Source organism: Oryza glaberrima, chromosome 2 (genome assembly GCF_000147395.1).
Source record: "Oryza glaberrima chromosome 2, OglaRS2, whole genome shotgun sequence".
Lineage (NCBI taxonomy): Eukaryota > Viridiplantae > Streptophyta > Magnoliopsida > Poales > Poaceae > Oryza > Oryza glaberrima.
In genome coordinates this window covers 25,898,265-25,918,446 of record NC_068327.1, presented here as the reverse complement: position 1 = coordinate 25,918,446, position 20,182 = coordinate 25,898,265, and the positions used below count along the sequence as shown (strand labels likewise).

At 40.7% G+C, this 20,182-nt stretch overlaps 3 protein-coding genes across 3 annotated transcripts; 1 reads left to right on the top strand and 2 right to left on the bottom strand.

The window, feature by feature from the left end:
• Positions 1–2,034: 2,034 nt before the first annotated feature.
• Positions 2,035–6,510, top strand: LOC127762623 (acyl-acyl carrier protein thioesterase ATL4, chloroplastic-like). Its single transcript, XM_052287104.1, has 5 exons — positions 2,035–2,261; positions 2,826–2,926; positions 3,024–3,133; positions 5,105–5,197; positions 6,241–6,510. The coding sequence occupies exons 1-5, from the start codon at positions 2,035–2,037 to the stop codon at positions 6,364–6,366; spliced, it is 657 nt and encodes a 218-aa protein (XP_052143064.1). The 3' UTR covers positions 6,367–6,510.
• A 545-nt stretch (positions 6,511–7,055) lies between these two features.
• On the bottom strand, positions 7,056–9,721 carry LOC127761100 (uncharacterized). The gene is made up of 2 exons (XM_052285319.1): positions 9,377–9,721; positions 7,056–7,934 (listed from the first exon to the last, which is right to left on the bottom strand). The coding sequence occupies exons 1-2, from the start codon at positions 9,483–9,485 to the stop codon at positions 7,156–7,158; spliced, it is 888 nt and encodes a 295-aa protein (XP_052141279.1). The 5' UTR covers positions 9,486–9,721; the 3' UTR covers positions 7,056–7,155.
• Positions 9,722–17,428: 7,707 nt separating this feature from the next.
• LOC127763928 (zinc finger protein ZAT1-like) lies at positions 17,429–18,893 on the bottom strand. The gene has a single exon (XM_052288735.1). It carries the CDS (start codon positions 18,675–18,677, stop codon positions 17,646–17,648), a length of 1,032 nt encoding a protein of 343 aa, XP_052144695.1. The 5' UTR covers positions 18,678–18,893; the 3' UTR covers positions 17,429–17,645.
• Between the last annotated feature and the right edge of the window lie 1,289 nt (positions 18,894–20,182).

The window sequence follows — 20,182 nt, the reverse complement described above, 5'->3', positions numbered from 1 at the left end:
GTGACACAGAGAAATTATGAGTCTTTTTTATATCAATTCGTTCTAGTACACAAGATTACTAGAGTAGTGAAGGCAACATTCCCTTTTCAGGCTTCACTTGCTTTCATGTTCATAGTACTACTCCGCTTTTACATATATAAATGTATAAATATTTTGTGGTATTTCTTTTTGATTCATAGTAATTAGAGAAGTTCTATAGTACTTGAGAAAGTATCTTGAGGTATTTAAATTTTACATTAAAATTTTTGTTATCTTTGAGGTACTAAATACTTAGAGATATCAAATTTTATACTAGAAAATGTAGTATCTTTAGATATATTTCAAGGAAGGCAAAATTACCCTAGTAATTAATATCACGATTTTCTAATCGTTCTAGTTTTGAGTATATGCCTTGTAAACTTCCTGCGACACATCAACCCGAGCTGAGCTTTCCCTGGTATCCCTCTGCTCTCTATAGATATCAACCACCTCAGGTAAAGTCTACAACTTGTCAGATCATTTTTGTACTTCCCAAAAATTTCAGTCATACGGAGTATAATTCAACAATTTGACTGTGTGTATATCAGTTGTAGATATGGACAATGGATTTCTATCTATTATTGAAAAATATATAATGCAGCAGATGGATTAGTGAGGGCAAAGAACAACCTCACCATGCACCCATTTGTCACGTTTTTTCTGCTTTGCTTTCATATGTTTTATTTTGTGTTTGAACAGATGGTGATGTTAAGTTTAACTGTGAATTATATGGTCCCATCGTCCATCAACGATATTCTGTGAACTACGTTGACGTTGACAAGGGTGCATTGAGGGCCCGTTTAGTTCCCCAAAATTTTTTCCCAAAAATATCACATCGAATCTTTGGACATATACATGAAGCATTAAATATAGATAAAAAGAAAAATTAATTGCACAGTTACGGGGAAATCGCGAGACGAATCTTTTAAGCCTAATTAGTCCGTGATTAGCCATAACTGCTACAGTAACCCACATGTGCTAATGAAGGCTTAATTAGTCTCAAAAGATTCGTCTCGCGGTTTCCAGGCGAGTTCTGAAATTAGTTTTTTCATTCGTGTCCGAAAACCCCTTCCGACATCCGGTCAAACGTCCGATGTGACACCCAAAAATTTCCTTTTCCCCAACTAAACACACCCTAAATCCAAGGCCTCGATACTACCTCTCGACAATTTCATCTAAAAATATAACCGTCTAAAATCGAATGAGGTGTCGATTTTAGGTTATTATATTTTAAAACAGGTGGAGTAATTTAAATTAGGAAAAAAAGCAAGTTCTGAACTTCGATGCAAAGGGCAAGGACGACGTACCGTGACGCCCACAATGTCACGTTGTTCTGCGTTCTTTTCATATGGTTTTGCGTGTGGTTGAAATGTGGGTCTGTCAGTCTGTGGCCTTCTCTTCTTTTTATTTTTTATCTGATCCTCGTTTCATACCTGATGTAAGTTTAATCGTTTATCTATTATGCTTCTGTCCATGATACATTGATACTACCTTCATTTTTTAATAGATGACGCCATTAATCTTTTATTACATTGATACTATCTTTATTTTTTAATAGATGACGCCATTAATCTTTTATTACACGTTTATCCATTTGTTTATTAAAAAATATATAATTATAATTTATTCTGTTATAAGTTGTTTTATCACTTAAAGTATATTTTATATATTTGTGCAAAATTTTTGAATAGGACGGATGACCAAATATGTTTTTAAAAGTCAATGGTGTTCTCAATTAAAAAATAGAGTAAGTACTAATATGTGAGCAACGTTGACGTTGGCAAGGGTGAGGGTTGACTGGTTGACCAATCGGACTGGCGTCTGTGCCGACGAATCCAGTAGCTTTCACTCTCGGGATCGTTCTCTGCTCTCGGATTTTGGCAACCAGGAGAACAGCAGACTATACTATCACCAGGCTTGGTCAGACCACGTGCAACAACTGAATGTTTCGCCTCTACTGTATAATAGACGGTTCAAAGCTAGGAGACCGTCCATCACTGCATTCACCAAGTCACCATGCAGCAACCAAGTGTTGGCATCGTCGTCCCAAACGCCTGCAGCCACCCGCGAAATGATGCCGTGCCCCGTGCAGGATCATCGCGCTCTCGCCGCAGTAGCCTGCACCTCGCCGGCCGCCACTCGCACCGCTGCCATGCACGGGCTCTCTGCGCTGCCCCGGACCTCCGTTCCCGCGAAGCTATCGTCTCTGCCAAAGACAACCCCAACCAGGATGCCAAATTGAGGTTCAATATTAATTTCTTTAGTGTCTGAAATGCTGGATGCAAGAGAGGAGGCCGATATCGTGATATATCTATATACTACTTTAGAAAATACTAATAATTATGGTATAGGTGACTCTACCACCAGTCTATCATCATTATTTTTTCTCGTTTTACAAATTAGTGTATGATATTTTTATAAAATATCAAAATCCCTTATATTACAGAACGGATGGAGTAATATTTATGATATAAGTGACTCTACCACCAGTCCATCATCATTATTTTTTCTCGTTTTACAAATTAGTGTATGATATTTTCTGGTGAATAAAAAAATTATATAATATACTAATATATTTTTTTAATCAAATGAATAATATATATATTTATATAAGTGTGAGCATTTTATCCGTAGCAAAGCACCAATATTCTGCTAGTTAAGAAGAAATATGAGCGTGCTCTGAAGTCGAGCAGGTCCATTTTGTTTTGTTGTTCATTGTTAGTTACACTTCTGTAACGAAATCCTGTAATTGGCCCTGAATTAAGTTGATGCGCGCTTTTTTTACTTGTATTTGGGATGAAATTCAGGGCGCGCAAGTTCTTCGAGTTGGAGATGAACGTCAGCGATTGGGACATCGACCCTTACGGCGTTGTCAACAACGCTGTCTATGCTAATTACGTCGAACGAGGTTTAATCAGTTGCTGCACCCTATATATAGTATATAAAGTTACTACCCTTGACTGAATTAACTATGACTATTAATCACGTGGAGTATGTGCGTCCAGCACGAGAGGAACTGGCTGCAATTCTTGGAGCGAGCGCAAGCACGGTAGCGTGCACAGGCAAAGCGTTGGCAATCTCTGAGCAGAATCTCAACTACCTTGCCCCTTTGAAGGTACTCCCTCCGTACTCTCCTAAAATAAAAAGAAAGTCGTTTAGAACAATGCTTAAATCAAACTTTAAAAATATAAATCATAAATAATTTTCAAGTTGTTGAGTTTGAAAATATAAAATATATGAATAGATTTGTCTTGAAAAATACTTTCATAAAAGTATACATATATCACTTTTCAATAAATTTTTTTATAAAAATAAGAAGTCAAAATTGTGTTTTGGAGATCATGTCGCTGCCCAAAACGACTTCATTTACGAGTACGGAGGGAGTATATATACTTCTTATAAAATACTATATCCGTCCTAAAATATAAGAACCTAATACCGAATAGATATTTCCTATGCAATATATCTGGATAGAAAATCTGTCTATACTCCAGATATATTTTACTAAGAAACGTTCCATCCGATACTATATTGCTATATTTTAGGAGTTGGGATGAAGGAAGTATAAAGGAGCACTGATGGTGATTTTGCCATCACCTTCACTACCAACTCTTAGCTACTCCATAAAGTTTCTCTGTAAGACTAGTTTAGTCCCTAACCTTTTAAATGGTCTAAAAAAATCCGTTAACTTTATCATAAGGTCTAGAATAGTCCTTGGTCCACCAAAATCGTGTATGGATATACTATGACATCATTTATGTAAAATCTATGATGAATTTTCCAATTTACCCTTATGTATATCATAGAAAATAAATGTAATGGTGAATTAGACATAACCATAGGAAAAAAATACTTTTTACTTTTTTTTCACCCTTTTGACCTATATTTTTGCTCTTAAATATACCATATATTTTTTTAACATTTTCCTTTTTTTATTTTTCTATGATATATGTAAGGGTAAATTGGACAAATCATATAGATTTTGCACAGGAGGATGGCATGGCATGTCCACGTGGCGATTTTGGTAGGACCAAGGACTATATAAGCCCACGTGATAAATTTAAAGAATTTGTTTGGACAATATGAAAGATTAAGGACTAAAATGACCCAGAAGTAAAACTTTAGAGAGCATAGTAGCTATCCTCCTTTTTTTTAATATGAAGCTAGAGAGCTCACATATCAATTACTCTCATCAATTCTCTACTTTTTAAAAAAGAATAAATGATTAATCTGAGACTAAAAAAGACACATATGATTAACAAATATGCGTAACAATTAAGAGATGATAATAGCCTAAAATTCTGTTGTAATGCATGGGCGATAGGCCAGTATATACATATGAATAAAAGAGAGATTTGTGTACTCCATCTGGTTAAAAACCCTTAAGGTTTTTTACAGTAAAAAAACCTTTAAAATACTTAAGGTTTATGATAAGATTAGATTAAATTTTTATGTTATAGTAAGTTATAAAATCTAATAAATTTACGATACGACAATAGTAGTATTTTTCAATAAAAAAATCTATGCATATCACTTATTATATTTAATTTAAGTATTTGAGAAAATATTAATTGGTGGATTTTTTTAAAAGTTTGATCGAACCTAGTTCTAAATGTCAAATATCTTTGAATGGAGAAAATAGTATCTTATCTCATTAAAGGCTGTGAACTAATTAACCAATATTTTTTTACGCAGCAGACACACGTATACACATCACTACACACGCAATATCACACTCACACCCTTACGAATGTGTTCCTTTAACATACATTAGAGCAAGTTTAATAGTATAGCCCGCTACTGGCTCCAAATCATTTATAGCCAATGTAATAGCCAATTTATACAATAGTTGTTTACTATACTATTAATACATGATCCCACCTGTCATACACATTACGTCTTATAGTCTGTACTGCAGCTGGCTACAGATCTATAGCCCGCTGTTCTTCTCTCTCTTCCTTTATCTCTTTAAAATATATTTATAGCTGGCTTATAGCCTGCTATTGTAACTGCTCTAACACGTTATAAGAGACGAAAACCAAACGATACATTCCTAATCGCACTAATTAACTAACGTTATTTTCAGCGTGGGGCCAAGTTTGTTGTAAAGGTGACACTACATATCAAGGGTGTACGGATATACGCTGAGCAATTCATCGAGACCCTGCCTGATCGCAAGGTAATTAGAGAATCCCAGTCTTCTGCTTTACTCTCTTCATAAAAAAAAAACAACTTCTAAACTTTAAATTTTATTCTTCAAAATATTAATTTCTACCTTCTTACCTACCCTCAGCATATAAATCGATAAGTTTTATCCCTTAAATGCCCTTTGTTTACCTATAACCATTACTTTTTTTCTAATAATGAAGGATGTTTTGGTAGGAATGGGAATTTTGTGGGACGGAGGGAGTATGTAGATAGAATCAGGTTTATTAAAGTGGGAGGTATTATATGATATGTGTGAAATGGGTTGAAAAATAAGATTATTTTTGGTCGAAGGTAATAAGAGCTAATTCGGACGTACTTGAAGTCCAGAATAGTTTGATCTAGTAAAAAGAGGCATATGCTAATAATGTCGTTGTCACGAACTCATACGTACTACCTTAATTTATTTTGACTTTTTTTTTCTAAATTAAACTTCTTTGTTTAACCAAGTTTATAAAAATATAATAATATTTTCAACACAAAATAAAAGACTATCAACATATGTTTAATGTTAGATGTAGTGATACAAATTTAGTTTTATAAGTGTTGTTATATTTTTCTGTAAATATATTAGATTTTTAAGAAGTTTGAGTTATAAAAATAATCAAAGTATCTTATAATATGAAGAGAAGTAAATATTACAATGCTTATACAAATATTTATTACTATTTTATTTATTTTAAGAATTACCTAAAGAAAAACAAATAATAGAGATCAGGTTTAAATAAACACAACAATACTATCTCTTCTCTCTGGACAGTGCGTTATGACTATTTATGGGAGTACTCTTGTCATAGGCTACTTCCTCCGTTACAGAAAAAAGAAAAAAAAATTCAAGGGATAAATCTTGGCTGAGGGAATAAGTGCTAGCTGCAGTGCTGCACGTTTTCTTAGCGAGAAAAGAAGCCGCTCAGTTTCTTTTTTTCATTTTCAGTACACGCATGTCTAACATACATATGCACGCACACCGTTTATCACGTTTAATTCCCATCTTGATGCAAATGCAATGCGATGCAGCTCGTTTTGGAATCGACGGCCACCATCGTCTGCCTCAACGGAGAATACCGTCCAACTCGCGTGTTCCCGGAGCTGTCCTCCAAGTTGCTTGACTTCTTCTCGCCCCAGGAAAGCTGTAGCGATTAATGATTTCCCAAAACTCCAAGCTATGATGTACTCCCTCCGTTTCGAAATGTTTGACACCGTTGACTTTTTAGCACATATTTGACCGTTCGTCTTATTTAAAAACTTTTGTGAGATATGTAAAATTATATGCCTACATAAAAATATATTTAACAATAAATCAAATGATAGGAAAAGAATTAATAATTACTTAAATTTTTTAAATAAGACGAACGGTCAAACATGTGATAAAAAGTCAACGGCGTCAAACATTTCGAAACGGAGGGAGTAGTAATTCTGTTCTATTATAGTGATGTTTATGCATGCATGATTCATGTTCATAGTAGTACTATTCCACTTTTAGCATGACATGATGTACACGTGACAGCTACAGGATATGTAAATTAATCTCACGGTTTTCAGAAATCATTCGAGTTTTGAACTATCCTGAATGTGCATTATACTGTAATTTCCTGCGATACATCAACCGAGAAGGAGCCTAGCTTTCCCATGTCATCCCGCTCTATCATCCACCTTAGGTGAAGTCTACAGCTTTTTAGATAAATTTTCAAACTTACAAAAAAAATTCGGTCATACAATGCAGCAAACGGAATAGTGAGGGCAAAGAACAACATCGACGTGCAGTCCAATTTTTCTTGGACCTGGCTTAGTTCAGCTCTATATGTGACGAGAAAAGTAAATGAATCAAAATATAAGGATGTTACAAGATTGAACAATAGACAGAGCAGTGGCGTAGACTTACAAAGCAGGGGACCGTTCTGTGAAACTCTATCAAAAATACCCACTCAAAACTCAAAGGAAACAGATCAGGATGACAGCACAAATGCTGCAGTCCATCAGGAGAGCGCCCAGGGATTTCTGTAGCAGCAATCCGATCTCCAGCATTTGCCCTAAGCTATCAGCAGAACCAAGGTTGCTGCCAGCTGATCTTCCCCTGACGTTTGGGTCCTTGTTCTCCATCAACAAAGTGAAGACAATGGTTACGTTCGTTATAATAAGAAACAGAAGTGGTCTTGTTCCAACTAATACTCTTGTGATTGTACCACCAATGTCCAGGCCCCAGTTTGAAAGAACCGCCAGAAAGGCAACGGCGACAGAGGCTAAAAAACGGTTATACTCTGTAGCTGATATAGCCTGTGTAATCTCATGCGGTGTGAAATTCAAGTGCTCCTTCAGAGTTTCAACAGACCAAGCTGCATTTTCTGCTTGGTTAGACTGGTTTGGAGGAACAGATTTGGGTCTCGTTTCCATCTCCTTCCTAGTCACAGTTGCTGTTCTATCATGATTAATCCTCTTGCCAAGTGTTTCCTCACCATGCCTCTGCATGGGCGTTTCATTTACTGGCTGAATTTCAGGAACTGTGCTGCTTGTCTTGAATTCTCGAAGTAGGTCACCATCATGAATTTCCTGACGGGCTTTGGCAGACAGTTGACTTTCAGGTACTACATCACTAGGTTGTGATTTGTGCAGCCGAGTTATATTGCTGAATTTATCACCACTAATGCCACCCTCACTTGCATTCCTTTCAGATATTTGAGGGGTGGCTGCGTCAACAGAATTAAGTGGTGAATCTGCAAAACAGAAACTAATTATCATAAAACATGATGTTTAAGAAGCCAAAAGTTTTAGCTTTTATGTTTCGACTACACCCATAGGAATCATCTAAATTAAGAATGAGATATATAAAGAGAATTTAGGTCAATACAATTATTAGTCTGTAAGTGCAATGATACTCCTGCAGACAGATTATAATAGATGCTCAAGGATAACTATGACCGACTTAGAGAGCATAAATGCATAATCTAATGAGTAAATTGATACTGAAAATGAGATGAAAAAAAAACAATGGTTAGTTAATGGAAGTATCAAGACTAAGAAGACTCTTGTCTGACAGCTGATAAATGATGCATGACAAGGGCAAATAGGTAGTTGTAGTGCTGTTATGGAGAGCTAATTATTAACACAGCTGAGGTAGCTGCTAAATTTTAGTTCATGAAAGAGTGAAGCCTTCTATATGTGCTCCCACATGAATATCCTTCTTGTCTAACTACTTGGAAATCTTCCGTTATCTAGAACACAAACAATACCTACTTCTGCAATGCAGTTTAATCAACTGCAATAGCAAACAGCGCAAAAGCAGCATCAAGGTCCAAGGACATCTCATGAGGCTAAATGTCCCGAATGATTCTTGTTTCTCCCATGTTAAAAAACCAAAATGCTGCAAAATAAAGGTAGGGGACTGTCTATGTTCCCTTCAACAGAGAATAATACTGCAAGACACGGTAAGAAACTTCTAGGCCCCGTTTGGAACATAGGATCTTCATAAAGTCCCTGCAGGAACTATACTGCTTACCTCTGATATTGGTACACTCCAAACAATGCCTTAATTCTTCAAGTGTACATCGACCTTTTAGGTATAAATTTCAGATAAAAGTAGTTCCTCTTCAAATTTCCAGCAATGTATTAATGTACCTTTGTGTTCTATTGAGCAAGATAATTGCACCAAAATAACAAGTCGAAAGAACCAGATTACATACTATACACTAACACACCACCACCAAATTATGCATCCTGTGATATTCGTGAGATAAGATGATGCAGAACAGATGCATTCCGTTTGATCAATAAGAGAACATACGTTAAAAAAGAACAATAAGAGAAGAACATCCCTTGCAATTTGTCAACACGCTAAATAGCAACTTTCGTTTTTTGCATCATCACAACACCGAACGAACTGTGTAATATGGTCAGTTTTCTAAACGGCATATGAGATTCCAAATCTAATAGTGAATTGCAGATCTGTTTAACACATCTGCAGCAATCCTAACAGAGAGTCTCGCCCAGGCCAAGTAATCGACGCATGCATATGGTTCTCTAGAACAAAACGGAACAATAATCATCACAACTAACGAGATTAAATCTGGACGCGAAAGCAACATACTCCGTATTACAGATTTCGCAACAGCCATAAGAACAAACGATTTGCTCTCCTTTTTTTTTCTTTTTTTTTTACCTGGGAGCGGATCGGAGGGGAGGGTCTGCGCCTGGCCGGTGATGAAGGCGAGGCGATCGGCTCCCCTCTCCACCAGACGCCGCCGCCGCGCGTTCGTGCCGCCCTCCATCGCCAGGCTACCCCCTCTGCGCGCCCACGCAGCTGCTACCTGCCGGAAGCGGGCCCCAGCGAAGGGGGAATGCGGGCGGAAAGAGGAGAGGGGAGAAGCGGCGGTGGCGCGGCTGGGACGGAGGGAGGCGACGTCGTCGGCGGCGTGGAGGAACGGCGGCGCGGCGGGGATCGAGATGGGCAGAGGGATGTGGAGGCGGCGCGGCGCGTCGCGGGGCGACCAGGGAAGATAGGCGTGTGTTGTCCGGTTGTCCCCACGATAATATCAGAGCTCCATCTCAACCGTTGGATGCAATAGGAGCGGTAACGGACGCTTCGGAGCTTTTTTTTTCTCTCGAAAGAACCCCTAGAAGAGTCTTTGTGTATACATAATACAACATTTATTTTGGTTGTACTCCCTCCCTTTCGAAATGTTAGAGACCGTTGACTTTTTAGCACATGTTTGACCGTTCGTCTTATTTAAAAAATTTTATGAAATATGTAAAATTATATGCCTACATAAAAATATATTTAAAAATGAATCAAATGATAGGAAAAAAATTAATAATTACTTAAATTTTTTAAATAAGACGAACAGTCAAACATGTGCTAAAAAGTCAACGGCGTTAAACATTTTGAAATGGAGGGAGTATTATTATCACAGTTGTGATAATATCCTTCAGACGGACATTTTTTTCTAGAATGTAGTATTCATTTTGGTAATTAAAGCTACGACCAATTATGATAATGAAAGATTGCAGTTCTTACAACAACGAATTATCACTATATCCCCTTACCCGTAGGTATACCCATGCAAAATAACACCTACCGATCCAACACTGAAAGTCTAAGACCCAGTCGTGGGTGTAGGATTCATCCGTACCCCATATACATTTGGTTAGTAGAGACCCGTTAAGTAACAATACCAATAATATATATAGGGAGGAGACTAAATGACGATGCAAGAGAGACTAGAGATGGAGCACGAGCACGACTCCTCGATCCTAATACCCTAGGACCTGAGTCATTGATGTTTGTCCAAACCCCCTAGTTGAGGTCACCTCGTGAGCATGGTGCGTTATACCTAGTTGCTACTCGCTACCGTAGTATATGTGTTAAAAATAGGGCTGCGAGCTATAGCAAAGGTCTATAGGACGCTACAACAGGGGTTGTCGGGTAGGATGAATTTTATATAGGCTTGGTGGATGTTAAGTCTTAGGCCACCAATAGTTTTAGTATTGGTTTACCTGCAAAGTAATGTGTATGGATTTTACCCGTTAATAAATCCATGGGTAAAAAAAAAGTAGTTCATATATGTTTTCTAATAGAGTAAAAATTCATTTGATATTGATCATGGCTTGGTGGACGAGCCATGCGGATTGCTTGTGTGAGACAGGAGCGATCATGCACGTGGCTCCAGATAGCTATCGTATGTATGGTTGCGACTTATGGCCCATCTGGTTGGCTGGTTCGGTGAAAATTTTTGGTATAATTAATCAAAGTATTATTATTGCAAACTTGACAAATATATTTATTTGAAAAATTTTACATAAAACATGCTAACGGAAATTTTTTTAAAAAAATTACATATGTAAGTTCCTACAAATAACTTAGCCTTGGGAGCATGTTCAATGCATGCTGACCGAACGAGTTGTGCGTTTTTTTTTGTCACTGCTACAGTAGATAGTCGCAGCATTTCGCAACCAACAAATAGTGACTGCGTGAGCGCGCGTCGTCTCCTAGTTTTGGATATGCACATCACGATAACCTAGCTAGAAAATTATATTTATAGTAGACGTAAATTAGATACGCATTTCAGCTCATATCGGAGATATATATCGGGGGGGTGGAGAGATTGGAGACATGGTAACACGCTTTTGCCATCCCAGGATGATACGGATCGTGCATTTTGCACAAGCAGTATCTTTGGGTTTACCCATCTAGCCATTGGCAGTAGAAACTACCAGCGTTTTCCCTATCTGAAAAATCATGATCCTGCCTGCTTCTGTCGGTCGGTTTGTATGGTGCATTTGTGCGTAACCAGTAGTGAAGGCAAAAAGCATCTAGGTGCCTTCAGGCTTCGGTTGCTCCACGCCTCTCTAGGTACGTAGTACACATGACACCAGTATATTTCACATTTTCACTCATGCTCCAGCCCCTTAAAATGATATGATGTACACATGACACCTACAGATATAGTATAAACTAGCATCCCAACTTTACTTTGACATACTCCCTCCGTCTCATGATATAAGGGATTTTGATTTTTTTTGCTTGCACTGTTTGACCACTCGTCTTATTAAAAAAATTTTGAAATTATTATTTATTTTATTTGTAACTTACTTTATGTAAAGTACTTTAAGCATAACTTTTTCGTTTTTTATATTTGCACAAATTTTCTGAATGAGACGAGTGGTCAAACAGTACAAGCAAAAAGTTAAAATCCTTTATATTATGAGACGGAGGGAGTAAAACCTAAACTAGTACTACGAGCACTAAAACCACAACTTTACTTTCATCTGAAACCACTCCCTGAACACGCGCGCACACAAACACAAAAGATCAAAATCATTTGATTTCAGGAAGCATGCTCCATGCCGAATGCGCCTCAACTTTCATGCAATGCATCGATCTAACCTGAGCTTGCCCTGCTCTGCAGTCACGCCATGAGCCCAAGATAGGGAGAGACCAATTGCTGTGCAGCCAAGGCTACATCCTGTATATAGGCATGTAGCTAGCTAGGCACATGCATCAGTTTGTCGCGTACTCTCTCCGTCCCAAAAAAAAGACAAACCCTGGTTTCCGTACCCAACGTTTGACCGTCTGTCTTATTTAAAAAAATTATAAAAAAAATTAAAAAGACAAGTCACGTATAAAATATTAATCATGTTTTATCATCTAACAACAATGAAAATACAAATTATAAAAAAATTCATATAAAATGGACAGTCAAAATTGGACACGAAAACCCAGGGTTTGTCTTTTTTAGGGACGGAGGGAGTACTATGCAATACACACAATGATGCCATGTACTACTACGCTGCAAGTAAACACACAGCTGAACAAAAGCTGCTCGGTTGCTCAGTGGTCACCACACACCAGGGGGGTCTCACAATTCGTCAGTACTGGAGTACACACAAGCAACAAGCTTGATATACTCCAGAACCCCAGTGGCTAACGGACAAGCAAGAACTCGCTCACTCAGGACAGAATATTTCCGTTTCCTTCTCCGTCCCCCTTCAATTCCAAACACTGTGATCAGAGGAGAGGAGGAGATGCTTCCTGCCTTTCCTGTGTTCGCTGCATGCATGCATTCCTGCAGTGCTAACTACTCTGTCTCTATTCTAATTCAGCAGCATCTTCCAATCGGGACCAACTGTACAGAATTTACGCGTAGTCAGTTACTAGTCACTACGACACCCTAACCGTTCTCACCACAATACATAACATTCATGAACACGCATTTGGGTTAATATCAGTTTTTATGGCCAGCTTTAACTGGAGATACTGTGAAATCTCTACAGGTTGTGCGAAGCAAATGTTTGCTGGTTTGGCTCTCTGCTCCTGCTCCTACCAGATTCGACGTGTGTACGTTGAGTATGATGTCTTTACAAGCCAAGTTTGCGTCTTTTCCAAGACCCACAAGATGCGCTAGCTTTTACAGAGCACACATCTTTCGTCTTCGTCGTCATGAGCGTGAAAATGCTAATATTCACAAAGCTTGGGTTGAATGCATGCATTGATGCATGAATGGGTACATTTTCCAGTGATCCGGCATGGTTTGGATGTACGGCTCGGTCTGCCTTTTGGGGTCCTTTTCTCTGAACCTTTTCTCCACCTGCTACTCTGCTAGAGATGCCTGATCAAAGATAACAATACCTACGGCTAGTACACGCGCTCACCATACCAGCCACAGCCAGTAGCAGCTAGCTACCCTCTTCACCAATCTCAGCACTATCCATTCACATGAACGGCACCGTGCAACTGATTAACGCTCCGTTTGGGAAACTTAAAATTCAAAGATGGAGTTGATTGGTATCCGGCTTCTAAAAAAAAATCTTTAAAATAAACTACTTCCTCTGTTTTAAAATATAACAATATTTAGTTTTTAGGATTTGTCCCAAAATATAACAACTTCTCCACCAATATTCTCTTCCCAACCAATCACAACCCTTCACCATTCACTTTTCCCACATACCCCCACTACTCATCCAATCACAACCCTTCATCATTCACTTCTATCTACTTTCTTAATAACCGTGCACAACTCTGAAACTTCTTATATTCTGAGACGGAAGGAGTAGATTTTTGAGTTCTTTTTTAGATCCTATAGCTATATAGTTGTCCTGTTTGAGGTAACTTTACATTGTGAGAAGCAGTTGTTGAAAATTTGGATTCTACAACTATAGATTCTTATAATCTGAGTGAAAATCTAAACGGTTTCGAGAAGCTTCCGACAGTTGCGACTTCTAGAAGAATCTCAAGCTACTAGGAGCTCCCCCAAGTAGGGGCGGAGCTAGAAAATTTTGTAGCTATACCTAATCTATTTTCACCATGTGTGCACCCTCCTCAATACAAATTTAGACACCCGCATTAGCTTAAATTTGATATAAATCAGAGTAAATTAAACAAGTGGCACTCCCCTCCATCTCACTCTAAATCCGCCCCTGAATATGTGTGAGAATCGAAACTATATGATACAATATGATATTTGGGAGAAGCTAGTGCAGCTTTTCCGAATTCTACACAACTTCTTATAATTTGAACGAAAATATGAACTGTTTCCCGATCGAGTCGACGTGCTCGTGGAATGTGGACCAGCGCTACCTGCGCGTGCCGTCCGCCCCAAACGGCGATCGATCGACCGATCGAGATCTGGGAGACTGGGACAGCGAAAGCGTGACGAGGTACAATATATATGCCCCCCTTCACGGCTTGCTTGTTTGTAAGCCGAGGCCACCAACAACCATGTGACCGACCCTCGCACCAACGTAACTGCTCGATGGATGGATCGATCGATCGATCGGCCTCCCGTTGTTCCATCACACGGAGGAACCCCCCATTAATGGCCACACATCACATTCGGTCATGAGATTTGCTGCTGCTGTCATTTATGGACCAAACCAATACCACTATATGAAACCATGCAAACAATACACATGCATGGACCGATCGATCATCTCCTGCAGGCTGCAGCTAAGCTAGAGATGTAATCATTGTCGATTTCCTTTGCTCTTAATAGTGGCAATTAATCAATTTTCCAGTATAAAATTTTAGCAGGTGTAGGGAATGTTTAGATCCAGAGGTGTAAAGTTTTGGCGTGTCATATCGGATATTATATAAGGTTTCGCATAGGGTATTCGGGCACTAATAAAAAAAACTAATTACATAATCCGTCAGTAAATTGCTAGACGAATTTATTAAGCCTAATTAATCCACCATTAACAAATATTTACTATAGCACCACATTGTCAAATCATTGAGCAATTAGGCTTAAAAGATTCGTCTCGTAAATTAGTCACAATTTGTGCAATTGTTTATTTTTTTATCTATATTTAATACTTAATACAAGTGTTCAAACGTTCGATGTGATAGTGTATAAAATTTTTAGCAGGTATCTAAACAGACCCGTAGAACTGTACAATAAAAGGGTTGCTACTATTTGGACATGCTTTTGCAGGAGTACTGCGTACCAATGAGGCAATGACCAACACACACACACCGGCCCGGCCCCCATGCGACTTGTGTGAGCAACTTTACAAAACGAACCGGAATCACGCGTGCATCCATGTATATGGAACCTGCTCGGCACCTACATTTCCTGGATGGACGAACGTACAAAAAAGGTTTGGTGCATGGTTGGTTTTCTAGCCGATCTAGATAGCTCTAAACCCAAACAATGCCTCACTTTCAATGTCACTATACTACTCGGTAGAAGGAAGAATTCCCGGCCGGTCTCCAGTGGGAATAGGACAAGCGAGTATAGCGTGCACCATGGTGTAAGCATATGATGCACACCTTCCACTCTCAAATCTCAGTGCACTCGGGTCAAGACATGAGGGGAAAGATACTGGTGCCATTTAATTGCACAAATGTTGTATTCCTTCCCTAACAAAAACAAATATAGCCATCAGCTATGGACGACCATACTACTGTGATGTGTACCGTAATGTGAAACACTAAGCAAGAGTATTATATCAAGCATTAGCTGCCATGGGTTTATTAGTAGTTAACGAGCCACATCTTTTCGCTTATATTATTATGTTTATTGATACTGCTTATTAGTAACCAACAATACCTATAAAATAAACTCTGGCGAAGAAATTAAATCACAAAAATCAAATCTAAAATTGAGTTTTAAATTCAAATTTTGATTATACTGAATTGAGTACACTTGTTCTCGTATCATGGCCTCATGGGGTTGGGACACGACAAGCGGCTCGATGATGACGATGGCCTGGTGACCTCTGACACGGAACGGCATCCGTCCAATCACGATCCGACGGCCCCGCATCGCCGAGCCCCCCCACCACGCGCCGCATGCCCACCACCACCGGGGGTCCGTCCGTACGTGGCGAGACCGAGCCGTGTGCGTGGCTGCGTGCACACCCAGTTGGCCCGTGGGGCCCCACCTGTCATCCAGATCCGCCCGTGTGCACCAGCCATTTCGCCCGCGAGATCCGCCTCGGACTGCGCGCCCACCGGGGCTTCCCCCCGATACGGCAATGGCAAACAACACTAGTACGCGCACACTGACGCGATGCGCTTAATAATAACCTTATTAATGACGATTTTAATAATTCCTCCGGGTAATATTAACGGCCCCCCGGATTACCGGAGATAGATGAAATGACCAGACCACCCCCACGCCCAGCAATGACCCGGCTGCCGCAAGAGGGCCCCAGAAAAAGTGTGGTGGGTCCCACCGCCGCGCGCCACGTGTGCGCCACCGGTGGCCCGAGATTCTAACTACCCGCCACCAAATAAGGAGGGCGAGACCTACAAAACCGAGTGCCGTTTCTCTCCCGATCGAAGAGAACGGCTGGCTACTGTTTCGTTGGTGTTCAGAGCTTCAGATGTGACACAGACACAGTGTGAGTTTACAAGAAAGAATACAGCTATTAAACACACCGTATTTGTACCTTAGCACACGGCTTAATACACTGGACATACATCCCTTGGGGCCCACTTGCAGTGAGAGGGGAGGGGGGGGGGGCGCAGTATGGACAGTGGCACTCACTGTAGGCGACGCCGGGCGCATGCAGGTGGCGTGTGCGTGCAGTGGCAGCGGAAGCGGAAGCGGAAGCAGAAGCAAAAGGAAGAAAAGAGTAACACAAGGAAACAAAGGTTCTGTTTGGATCCGGAGAGCTATTAAATAGCTAATCTTGATATTTTTAAGAGTATTAAACGTAGATTATTGACAAAACCCATTCCATAACCTCAAGGTTATTTTGTGAGACGAATCTAACGAGGTATATTAATCCATAATTTGCTACAGTGATGCTACAGTAATCAGTCACTAATCATATATTAATATATATTATTAGATTCGTCTCGCAAAATAGCCTAGGGATAATGGAATCGGTTTTGTCGATAATCTACGTTTAATACTCCTAAATAGTAAGATTCTGGAGGGCTATTTAATAGCTCGAAAAATCCAAACAAAGCATTTGGCTTTTGTAAGCAAAAGCTAAGCTAGTCTACTCCTACGTTGGTTGCTACTACTACTACTCCACTGCCACTCTTTTGTGCTTTTGTTTTTGTTGGCACAGGAGCACAGCCAGTACACTCGATTGGAGACTATGGGCAGATCAAGAATGCAACAGAAAGCAACAGTTCAGCATAAGAATTGGGATCAACAGATCAAGAACAGGGGCTAGTTCTGGTTGCACTGTCAGTTGCTCAAATCTACATCGATTCCATAGCTTAAACAGGCAAAAAAAAAAAAACAAAGCAACAGCATGGTAGTAACATATTAATTAAACATTCTGAACACAAATCAATGGAATGGAATACTAAAAGGTACGACCAGAAGATTAACTAAGGGGCTAAAAAATATGTTCTTGTGTTTATCCTTCTCTTCTCTTTTTTTTTCCCTCATTTTGTTATTCTTTCTGTTTCTTCGATTTATGCCTCACCTCAGATCATCATCTCCGCCATTGCCAAGTCTGGTTTTCTTGCTTCAAGGACCTGGTGGATTGGAGGGGAAGTGGGGATCTGATACGGCGGAGAGCTCCACCTCATCCACGGGCGGCGCGAAGTTGAGATCGATCATGCCGAGAATTTTGGGCTGGGGCGGAGGAGCGCCGCCGCCGGGTGTCTGTGCATGGGCCGCGGCGGCGGCGGCGGAGCAGACGTGAGACTTCTTGTGGCCGCCCAGAGCTTGCCCGGAGGCGAACACGCGGTAGCAGTAGGGGCACTCGTGCGGCGGCGCCTTCCCGTCCATGTCTTCCTCGCCCGCGTCGTGCTCCAGCAATGGCGGCTGCGGATGCGGCTGAGGGGGAGGAGCGACGGGAGGCGCGCAGCAGCCGCCCCTGCCGCCGCGGACGTGGCTGGCGCGGTGGCCGCCGAGCGCCTGGTAGGACCGGAACACCTTCTTGCACGCGGGGCACTGGAACCGCGTCCGCTTCTCCGGCACCGGCGCCGGCGCCGGAGCGGGAGACGGCGGAGGGAGCGCGTAGCCGTCGTCGCTCCCGTCGTCCGAGTACTCGCCCCCGCCGCCACCGCGCTCGACGGACGGCCAGGTGTCGCGGGAGAGCATCATGAGGGCCAGCGCCACCTCCTCCTCCGGCGTTCCCGCGTACGACAACGAGCTCATGGGCTCGCCATCGCCGCCGCCGCCGCCGCCGCCGCCGGCGCGTAAGCCCTTGGCTGCGGGCGTCGGGGTGGACTCGGCCTCGCTCTCGCGGTCGGAGAACGCGTACTCGGAGACGCGGAGGCTGCGCTTGGGATTCTCCCGGAGCGCGTAGATGGAAAGGGGCTTCTTGAATCCCACGTCCTCCTCTTCCTCCTCCTCCTCCTCCTCCTCCTCATCGGCCGCGGTGAACGACGTCGACGCGGACGACGCCGATGAGATCTGCAGCTTCGCGGCTGCGGCCGCCGCCGCAGCCGCGGCTGCGTTGGCGGCCGCCACAGAGTGAGACCGCATGTGCCCCGCGAGGGCGCGTGGGCTAGCGAAGCGGCGGTAGCAGAGCTTGCATGCGTTCTTCGCCATGGCGAGAGCTCTCGCTCGGGAGCAGAGAGAGCTCGCCTCGGGGGGGAGAGCTTTGCGGTAGCTAGAATGGCGAGATGGCGAGAGCAAGGGAGATAGCTGCGGAGGAAGTTACAAACGCACGCAGTGGATGGAATGGCCAAGCTTCTCTCTCTCCTATTTATTTCTTCTCTTCTTTTTTTTTTCCCTTTCCTTTTTACAGATTTTTTTTTGCTCCTCCTCGTCTCTTGGTTTGACAGTTTCCAATTTCTGGGTGCTTGTGGAGCTCCAGGCTAAAAAACATATCAAATCACAGATGTGCTGCTTGATAGTCTACGCCATTACAGCCTTAAACCGCATATGTGCAAATCGCTTTCTGTTTTTGTAGGATATAGATATGTAACATCTTTATTTATTTTTTTAAAACATGATAACAACTGGACGCTATTGATCTTCCTATTTATTTTTGGCAAATCACCAAAACGTCATGCATGATAGAAACGTCATATTGTCCATTCCTTGACGTTCATATTTACTAAGTTTCTACGCATTCATGCATGGACTCATCTAGTGACTAGACGATGTGGCTGATCATGAACTGGTCGAGCAAGAATTAATTTCGACATTATATTGTTACAAAAATGTATCCGACTTTGATGGCCTTCCAAAGAATTGTGGTGGTATTGCAACTTTTTTTTTTTAACTTGTAATATGCTCCGGGAGATGTCAAAGTAAATGTCAAGTCTGTAGTGAATCGTGACACAATCAAGAATTGCCTAATGCACTTGCATGTATCGCTGGCGTTGCACCTGTGATCAAGGAAGCATTGAACTTTACTCCAAACTATCAATAAAAAAAACCTTTAAAATATCATATTTGAGAAATTCAACATGCGAATTCGCTTGCCACAATACAGCTATGTACGTCAGTTTTCTTACTACCCAGTCCAAAAAAAAAATAACTTTTAGACATGATACGGACAAATGTTTATCTAGATTCATCCTCATAAGTTAGTATTTTAGGTGCATGTATGAAAATTTAGGAGGAAACAATTTAATCGTAGCCAACTCCTGTGAATGTGTACTGGATTTAGATTTTCTAGTGAAAATATTATAAGCTTAAAACTTTTCATTTGTTGTTTCTTACTGGGTCAATGCACGAGCATTACTAACTTACTCCTAGAAAACAAATCCAGCACAATTCCTTTACATATATGTGAACTTTTATTTACATAGTGAAAATTCTATATTAAAAGATTTTCATTTTATTGTTTCTTGCTGGCTCAAACAGGGACCATTGCAAACTTGCTACTCCCTTCGGTTTACTTTAGATAAGATCTTACCAAACTATTAAAACTTTGGTGAATAATAATTTCCCAAATACTTAGTTTGTAGTAAACCACAACAATTGTATGTGTATATTTGTCTCGAAAGCAGTACCATAATGTGATAAACTTGATAGTTGATAAATTTATTTTAACATAGAAATGATGGATCATTTTTTTTCAAAAGATTATCATACGTCAGATA